This window comes from Spinacia oleracea, chromosome 2, assembly GCF_020520425.1.
Source record: "Spinacia oleracea cultivar Varoflay chromosome 2, BTI_SOV_V1, whole genome shotgun sequence".
Classification (NCBI taxonomy): domain Eukaryota; kingdom Viridiplantae; phylum Streptophyta; class Magnoliopsida; order Caryophyllales; family Amaranthaceae; genus Spinacia; species Spinacia oleracea.
Window position 1 is genome coordinate 100,715,999 of NC_079488.1, and position 10,341 is coordinate 100,726,339.

Below are 10,341 nucleotides of genomic sequence, written 5' to 3' on the forward strand. Positions count from 1 at the left end.
TTGCCCCTCTCGTAAAACTGTTTAAGATCCGCCATTTGTCGAAAGTAACAATATCGACCGCGACGAACACCATACTAGTTGTGGCTCCAATTATGAACTTGGAAGGTTATGGTGTAATTAGACAAGGGAATAAATTTTTTGTAGAAAAAACAAAAATAATTTATGTTGTAGACTTGTAGTAGTACTTATTCTGGGTAGGTATGAGGTGAAGTTTGGTAATTAGTAAGAACGAACGTACAGTAGAAGCATGGAGTTCACGAGGGCGGCGTGTCCCATATCAGATATGTTTTTACAAAAATATATCACCCCACTAAATGACAAAATAGGGATAAGACAAGCATTAAAACAGGTGCCATTTTTCAGAGAACGGATGCCATTTTTCAAAAACAGATGTCATTTTAAAAAAAATATTAATTTTATTCTTTAGCGGTTATCTAGCCTATTTGTCGTTTAGAGGGGTGATATATTTTTGTAAAAAATATACGGAGTATCTGAGATGGATTTATATTCCTCTTTAATTCACACTCATTTTACATACAATCAATGCTTATTGCAACCATTTATAAGATCAGACAACCAAGCTTACTGCTTTCATTTGTCCCCATTTTGCACCACATTTTTTCTTCATTGCACATTTGCACCCCATATGCCCTTTTTTCTTTACATTTTCAAAAAAATCTTTAAATTAATAATTGATATTTTTTACATTAAAAACAATCTTTAAAATTTTACTCCGTACTAGTTTTATTTTAACATTAAAATTTAAGGGCGGAAAGATTCCAGTATTCCACCAGCCCCTGATGAGTTAGAGTAAAGGTGTTATTCCATTGATTAATTTGTTCGCTTGTCTATCCTTTGGGTTTGGGCCATGCATTTTGCATGATGCACCCAAAAGCTTTGCCTTACTAGTACTACTGTTGCTTTTCAGACCTTTGATTGGCTACATGCCTAATCTTACCATCTATTGCTTCGATTCTATTTATATCCAAGTGTAGGCACTAAAAATTTATAATGTATTACAATTTAAATTAATTAATTAACTTGGACCGATATCATAATATTAATCCATTTTTATTAATTTAGCCCACCCAAATTAGATATCCGAATTACTCAAATACAATTTGGGTCAAAAGTGTATTGGGCTAAGTCGTACTGTTAGCCCAAAATAAACAAATCAAGTGGACCAGGTTAAAGACTCTTAAGTCACAAAATGGGCCCGAGCCTAAACCTATCAAGTCCAGTAAAGGAGTTTTCATCTCCTATAAATACTACTCGTCTACTTCAGTGGCGGGGGATCGGAAATTCATTATTCTCAAGAGTCCATAAATTCTCTGGGAATTCTCTCTGAAAGTAGTCAATAAACACATCAAATTTGTGTCGACTGCTTAACCAAACTCAAACTCAGGTTGACATCATCAGACGATTGTCACCCTAAACTCAAACTCAGGTTGACGTCATCAGACGACTGTCACCCTAAACTCAAACTCAGGTTGACGTCATCAGACGACTGTCACCCTAAACTCAAACTCAGGTTGACGTCATCAGACGACTGTCACCCTAAACTCAAACTCAGGTTGACGTCATCAGACGACTGTCACCCTAAAACCAAATTCAGGTGTCATACACGTGTCACCATCAGCTGCGGAACAGAATCAGAGGACTTAGTTTATTTTCTTGTAAACTGTCAATTACAGAGATTGTACCCAAACATTCAAATATCAATAAAAATATTTTGTTACATTATTTTCTATCTTATTTTCCTAGACCAGAAAATTTGTGTAAACAAATTTTGGCACGCTCGGTGGGACATTCTCTGCCTCTCATCTCTGTTTCCATGGATCCAAAGAAAATTGGCTCTCAACCCGCTGGCGCGACATCTGTCACGGTTCAGGAGCGAGCTGCAGCATTGGCTGCAATGTTCCAGAACACTGGTATCATTACGAGAGGAATGCGGAAGAAGAATACTGCCTCTGCTGTAGCAGATCTGCAAACTGCATGCGTTCCTACCAAGGCGCGCAAACACCATGCTTTTCCCTCAGTTCCTAAGGTGTTTGTCACACCTTCCTCTCAAAGTTCACATGAAGTCCGTGTATTCGGTTCATTTCCAGCTGAACTGGAACAACATCCTGTTGCTTCTCTTAAACTGAAGCAAAACTTTCTTGGAGCTTATGACAAGATGGTCATCCACAATAGCCCACTCTTCGAATTTTATGACGGAGAGAACAACTCTGAAACTGGTAGTGTTTCTCCAACTGCGACATTCGAAGAGGTACCTGGTTCCGAAGACCCCTTTGAGTTCTCACATGCAGATACTGCGTCTGTAATGGTGATTAATGCGAAAACTGTGGAGGAGCAACTTGCTGAGATGAGGGTTCTTCTCGAACGGCTAAAGGCGGATGGAGAAGAAAAAGATGCTAAAATCAAGCATCTAACTAAGAAGCTTAACAAACGTCCTACAAACACCCCTTCAAGTCACGGGAGTTCTGAGAGTGATGGTGATAGCTCTGACTCTAGTAGTCATTCAGGTGGCTCTGTCAAAGTCAATGCCAAAAAAATACAAGACATGGTAGCCAAAGCTATCAAAAGTGAACTGGGAGGAGGCTCTCACGGCAATCAGCGTTACGTCAAACCTTATACGAAGAGAATTGACAAGCTGCGGATGCCAACAGGTTACCATCCACCAAAATTCAACCAATTTGATGGGAAGGGTAATCCCAAGCAGCATGTCGCACACTTCATAGAGACATGTAACAATGGCGGTACAACAGACGATTTGCTCATTAAGCAATTTGTCTGTTCTCTCAAAGGGACTGCCTTTGATTGGTACACTGGTCTGCCCGCGCAATCCATTGATAGTTGGGATCAAATGGAGACGGAGTTTTACAAAAGGTTCTTTAGCACTCAACGCGTAGTTAGCATGACAGAGCTAACGCAAACTGAACAATGGAAGGATGAGCCGGTCCTTGAGTACATCAACCGTTGGCGCGCGTTGAGTCTGGAATGCAAAGATCGTCTGACTGAAACTTCTGCTGTAGAAATGTGCATCAATGGAATGGACTGGGATCTTCTTTATATCTTACAGGGTATAAGGCCGAGATCATTTCAAGAGCTGGCAACGAGGGCTCATGATATGGAGATCTCCCTGAAAAACAAGAAAAAGGGGACTTCTTCGGAAGCAAAGAAAGAGAAGAAGGAATACACTAAGGTTGAGAAACCTTTCAAGAGTCTGACTAAGGAGACCATGTCAGTAACTACTAGTTCAGCGCCTATCAAGATTTCAGGAAAGGCAAAGGAGGAATACAAAGCCTCATCTTCCAGATTTGTCAAGAGTGACAAGCCTACCTTGAAAGAGTTGCAGGCTAAGAAGTACCCCTTCCCAGACTCCGACTTGCCTGGCATGTTGGATGACTTGCTTAAAAATAAAGTCATAGAACTTCCCGAGTCCAAGCGACCTGAACAAATGGGAAGAACTTCCGATCCTAAATACTGCCCATATCATAGGCTGGTGAGTCATCCTATCGAAAAATGCATAACTCTTAAGGAGAAGATTATGCAACTTGCTAAAGATGGGAAGATTGTACTTGATCTTGATGAGGCGGTTACAACTAATCACGCTTCAGTAGTTTGTGAATCACTTCTGCAGGCTCAAACCCTACAATTTGGAAGTTTAGAGCCAGTAATTGTCTACGTGATCAGACCAGCAGTTCAACATGATGATGTGTTGCCAGTTGAACACGAGGAGGATGACGGAGGGTGGACGGTTGTCACAAGTAAAAGGCCGAGAAAACAAGTACACAGGCCACAACCGCAACCCCCTCGTCACAAGAAGAAACCACAAAAGAAAAAGAGCGACAAGCGCTCGAAAGGAAAAAAGAAGTTTAGGGGTGCTAACAAACAGACTGTGCTCCCTATCGATATTCTTGAACAGGAGCCTTTGGATCCTGTAACTTTGGAAGAATTTTTTCCAGAAGATTACTTTACTGCAGTGACTGTCAATACAGTCTCATTCATTGAGGGTGAGGAGGAACTAGTCGGTGAAGAAGCGACGTCCATAAAATTGACCTCACCACATTCTGAACCAGTGGTAGATTCAAAAGTTGCCGCTATCTTAGAAGCGTTGCCATCACGTATGGGCTGGAAGCAAATTTTCCATTTGCCTAAGGAAATGTGTCAACAGGTGGCCCTTGCCCTCCAACACCCGGAATTATATGTTGACAAGGTAAAGGATGCTGGGGATCCTGCGGAAAATTCGGCCAAATGTTTGTCCTGTAATACAGCTTTAGCCTTTACAGATGATGATTTGCTCATGGGGTCAAAGCCCCACAATCGACCTTTGTTTGTGTCTGGCTATATTCGTGAACAAAAAGTTGGTCGTATCTTGGTCGACGGTGGATCCGCTGTCAACATCATGCCAAAATCCACAATGATTGATTTGGGGATAAAAACAAATGAATTGTCAACCAGTCGGATCGTCATTCAAGGATTTAACCTTGACAGCCAGAGGGCAATAGGCATAATACGCCTCGAACTCACCATGGGGGAGTTGACATCATCTACCCTTTTCCACGTGATTGACACAAAAACGTCTTACAAGATGTTACTTGGACGCCCTTGGCTTCATGAAAATGGTGTCGTCGCTTCGACCCTCCACCAATGTCTCAAATACTATCGTGGAGGTGAAAAGAAAATCAATGGGGATGTCAAACCTTTCGCCAAGGCCGATTCCTACTTCGCTGACGCAAAATTTTTTGAAGATGAAGGGGCGTCAAGTGAGATACTGCCATCTCAAATCCTCTCTACAGGCAAGAAGGATGATAAGAAGAAAGTTGATTCATCCTTAATCCCTAAGGAGCCGCCGATTCAGAGGAAAGAAATTCAGAAGGAAAAGGTGACTAAAGAGGTTGTCACTCAACCCACCCAAAAGGCAAAAGCGTCGTCGACCGCCCCTATCCTGCGGTACATCCCAAAGTCGCAACGCAAAGAAGGAGAATCACCATTTGAGGAATGCCAGGACCCTAAAATTGAGGGAAAGGTGGAGAAGAAAGTTGATGAAGTCGCTCTCCAAGACTTGAAGAGTAAAACAATCTTTCCCCTAGCTAAGGGTAAAAAGAATCGAATCATCAAGTCGCCTACAGTTGAAGAACCTTCAGGAGTCAAGGAGCTAAACAAAGAAAAGTTTGACCCGAATGCATATAAGCTCCTGGCGAAGTCGGGATATGATTTTGAAAACCCAACACCTATGGGTAAAGTCATTGATGCTAAACCTCATGGTCTCAATGACACACAAAAGAAACTTCTGGAGTACGGTGACAGGTTTCAAGAATCCAAGACGGGGGTAGGATTTAAACGCCCTACACCAGTCAAAATCTCGATATGGCGAAAAGTGAATACCTCATCTTCACAGTATATAACTGCAGAAGAGGTTGAAGAAAGTAAAGTTGAAAGTGATGGTCGGCCAGAAAAGACTTCTGTTTTTTATCGACTGTGTCCACCTGCAACTAAGAACCAGGCATCTGTGTTTGACAGGCTTGGTGAACATGATAGTATGAGGAAGATATCATCAAGTCCTCAGACAAAGAGGAAAGGATCCGTCTTTAGTCGTGTCGGCGTGTCATCCATGCCTGACGACCAACCAAGACGTTCGGCACTTAGTCGCATAAGGAAGAGAAATGATGATGCAAGAAAAAATGACGACGCAAAGGAAAGTGATGACGCAAGAAGTGTGGTTCCCTCCCGCATGAAACGTACTCAAGACATAGACATCACCGAACAACAACCTCTTAAAGCAAGGGTTCGTACTGTGGTATTTACCAATCAGGAGAAGTCATCTGATAATTTTGCGGAGGACGACCGAGAGTTTGTTTCCTCTAATCATGTGACAGCGCAAGAAGTCTCAAATTCTGATGAAGAAATAGAGACCGAGGTGGCTCCCAAAATACTTGAAGATGGGGGGCAGACGACTGTGGACGAACTAAAAGAGTTAAACCTTGGAACTCTTGAAGAACCACGTCCTGTGTATGTTAGCTCTCTTCTCACTCAAGAGGAAGAACATGAGTATGCTGAATTACTCTCAGAGTTTAAAGACGTCTTTGCTTGGAGCTATAAAGAAATGCCTGGTCTCGACCCGAGAATTGCTGTCCATCGCTTGGCGATAAAAAAGGGTGTTAGTCCAAAGAAACAATCTCAAAGACGTTTTAGACCGGAGTTGATCCCTGAAATTGAATCTGAGGTAAACAAACTTATAGGTGCAGACTTTATTCGTGAAGTCAAATACCCCACATGGATAGCAAATGTAGTCCCCGTGAGAAAGAAAAATGGACAATTACGGGTTTGTGTGGATTTTCGTGACTTGAACGAAGCATGCCCGAAAGACGATTTCCCGCTACCAGTCACGGAAATAATGATAGATGCTACGACTGGTCATGAAGCATTGTCTTTCATGGACTGTACAGCCGGATACAATCAAATCCGCATGGCTCCCGAAGATCAAGAAGCGACAGCGTTCCGCACACCGAAAGGGATATTTTGCTATAAAGTCATGCCCTTTGGATTGAAGAACGCAGGAGCCACGTATCAACGTGCGATGCAGAAAATTTTTGAAGACATGATGCACAAGATAGTGGAATGCTACGTTGATGACTTAGTAGTCAAGTCCAAAAAGAGGGAGAGTCATTTGTCTGATCTCCGCAAAGTCTTTGAAAGATTACGAATATGTCAACTAAAAATGAATCCCCTTAAATGCGCATTCGGTGTCACATCTGGAAAATTTCTAGGTTTCATTGTCAGGCATAGGGGTATCGAAATTGATCAGACAAAGATTAAGGCAATACAAGAGATGCCCGAACCTCGAAACCTTAAAGAACTTCGTGGCCTTCAGGGGCGTTTGGCATACATTCGAAGGTTCATCTCCAACCTTGCTGGGAGATGTCACCCATTCAACCATCTCATGAAAAAAGATACTTCGTTTGACTGGGATGACTCGTGTCGAAAGGCATTCGAAAGCATAAAAAAGTATTTGTCTTCTCCACCAGTGTTGGGGGCACCAGTCAAAGGAAAACCTCTTATCCTTTACATTGCTGCACAAGAGCGGTCGTTGGGGGCAATGTGCGCTCAAGAAATAGAGGATCGCAAAGAGACGGCTCTTTACTACCTGAGTCGGACTTTGGTGGGTGCTGAATTGAACTACTCACCCATTGAAAAAATTTGTCTTGCTTTGGTTTTTGCCATCCAAAAGTTAAAGCATTACATGCAGGCTCATACAGTCCATGTCATCTCAAAAGCTGACCCAATCAAGTATATCCTTTCAAGACCAGTTCTCTCAGGACGACTTGCTAAATGGGTTGTACTCATAAAACAATATGACATTGTGTACGTGCCGCAAAAATCGGTCAAAGGTCAAGCAATAGCAGATTTCTTTGCAGATCATCCAGTGCCACCTGAATGGGAGCTTTCTGTTGATTTGCCTGGGGAGGATGTGTTCTATATTGACGTACTCCCACCTTGGGAAATGTATTTTGACGGGGCTGCTCGTCAAGATGGCGCTGGAGCTGGGGTTGTCTTTTTGTCTCCAGAAAAGCATGTTCTGACTTACTCGTTTGTGTTAACTCAGTTATGCTCAAATAATATGGCCGAATACCAAGCCCTCATTCTAGGCCTCCAAATGGCTGTGGGACTAGGATTAAAGGACTTGGATATTTACGGAGACTCACAGCTAGTGATTAGCCAACTCTTAGGAGAATATGAAGTCAAGAAAGAGGATTTAATTCCTCATCACAGACATGCAACAAAATTGCTTGAGAAGCTTGACACTGTTAAGTTAAATCATCTCCCAAGGAGTGCCAACAAAATGGCTGACGCACTTGCAGGGCTTGCAGCCACTTTGGCACTGGGGGCAGAAGAAACCATGTCAGTACCGGTTTGTAACCGTTGGGTCGTTGCGTCAGACATAGACGAAATTGAAGATGAGGAATATGAGGAAGTCGACATGATCACTGTTCATCAAATTGACCAAGAAGATTGGCGTCAACCAATTGTTGACTATCTAAGTCATCAAAAATTGCCTAGTGACCCAAGGCATAGAATGGAGATTCGTCGTCGAGCCCCTCGATTTATACTTTTTAATGGAACTTTGTTTCGACGATCTTTCAACCACTCATGGTCGAGATGCATCGGAGACGAGGAAACAATGAAAGCCATGGAAGAGGCTCACGCTGGAATTTGTGGTGCACATCAATCAGGTCCTAAATTGTATGATTGCCTTAAAACAATGGGCTATTATTGGCCAACAATGGTGCAAGATAGCATGGACTACGCGAAGAAATGTGAAGCTTGTCAGTTTCATGCTAATTTCATCCACCAGCCTCCAGAACCATTGCACCCTACGGTCTCATCTTGGCCTTTTGAATTATGTATACAAGGATTTTGTTGGCGGTGTTATATCTTGGCAAAACCTAGTACAATTAGGATTCTTGGATGTGAAGGCTCTTATATACTGCCGGGTAGAAACCAAGTGAGACGTAAACAGGAGATTGTTAAGTCAATTTTAAGTTGAGAGACTGTCAAGTTATGATGGTTCGAGACCACGTCACGCTCAAACGCTTCAAGTTGTATATGTGACATAGTCTCGAGGGGGCAATTTGTAGGCACTAAAAATTTATAATGTATTACAATTTAAATTAATTAATTAACTTGGACCGATATCATAATATTAATCCATTTTTATTAATTTAGCCCACCCAAATTAGATATCCGAATTACTCAAATACAATTTGGGTCAAAAGTGTATTGGGCTAAGTCGTACTGTTAGCCCAAAATAAACAAATCAAGTGGACCAGGTTAAAGACTCTTAAGTCACAAAATGGGCCCGAGCCTAAACCTATCAAGTCCAGTAAAGGAGTTTTCATCTCCTATAAATACTACTCGTCTACTTCAGTGGCGGGGGATCGGAAATTCATTATTCTCAAGAGTCCATAAATTCTCTGGGAATTCTCTCTGAAAGTAGTCAATAAACACATCAAATTTGTGTCGACTGCTTAACCAAACTCAAACTCAGGTTGACATCATCAGACGATTGTCACCCTAAACTCAAACTCAGGTTGACGTCATCAGACGACTGTCACCCTAAACTCAAACTCAGGTTGACGTCATCAGACGACTGTCACCCTAAACTCAAACTCAGGTTGACGTCATCAGACGACTGTCACCCTAAACTCAAACTCAGGTTGACGTCATCAGACGACTGTCACCCTAAAACCAAATTCAGGTGTCATACACGTGTCACCATCAGCTGCGGAACAGAATCAGAGGACTTAGTTTATTTTCTTGTAAACTGTCAATTACAGAGATTGTACCCAAACATTCAAATATCAATAAAAATATTTTGTTACATTATTTTCTATCTTATTTTCCTAGACTAGAAAATTTGTGTAAACACCAAGTATCAACTTTTTTACCACCAAATCACATTATGTCTACATTGATTGTGGCGGTTGCAGTAGTAAGTACTCCGTAATAGAAATAACCCTTTTTTTTTTTTTTTCTTTTTTTTGGTTTTACTATGAGGAGATTAATCTCTAACAAGAATTTGCATGGGTAACTTCGATTGGAAGCATCCCTTTCAGTTTAGATTTTTTCCATATCCAAGTCTCGAACCCGAGACCTTAGTTAAAGAGCAAGAGACCGACCCTTAACCATTCATGACAACCTCAATTTGTATAGAAAAAAACTATTTGTTACTTAAAATAATACTTTTACAAAGTTTGTAGACCCTGTAATAAAACGTTTGTCAATTTATCTTTTACATTGCCTAAACTGTTTTAATTTGCAATATGTATGTATCGAAATTGATCTAATTAATACTTAGAACTTGATCAATGACTTTAATTTGAATGGATGATTTGCCTCTCCACATCCTTTTTTTAAAAAAGGGACGAGTTATATATATATATATATAAGGCAATTGGTATCTCTTTTCTTCAAGAAACTTTATATCTTTTGGGGATCAAAAGCATAATAATACATGATTCATGAAATCCAATTGGTAAGTTTAAATATATGTGTTTAATTGTCCTCTTCTATATGTGTTAGCCAACGAGAAAGAAGAAAGCGGTTGATTCCAATTACAACTTCTATTTTTATTGTCTCCCGCTACAAGTTCAGTAGTTTTAGTCTTTACGTAGTACGAAGTATATACTTCGTATAGTATTACGTTGTTGACTGTACAATGGCAACGCAACATCGTTCGATCAAAATATCGATCAAAATATCGATCAATATAAGGTTATTGTTGAGATCTCATGAACTTAACCTATATGGCTATATGTGAGTGGAACTGTTATGTCG

General features: G+C 41.0%; 1 protein-coding gene across 1 annotated transcript; it reads left to right on the forward strand.

Moving 5' to 3' along the window:
* Positions 1-1,770: 1,770 nt before the first annotated feature.
* LOC130467673 (uncharacterized) lies at positions 1,771-8,551 on the forward strand. The gene has a single exon (XM_056836258.1). The coding sequence runs from the start codon at positions 1,835-1,837 to the stop codon at positions 8,549-8,551; it is 6,717 nt and encodes a 2,238-aa protein (XP_056692236.1). The 5' UTR covers positions 1,771-1,834.
* Positions 8,552-10,341: the final 1,790 nt, after the last annotated feature.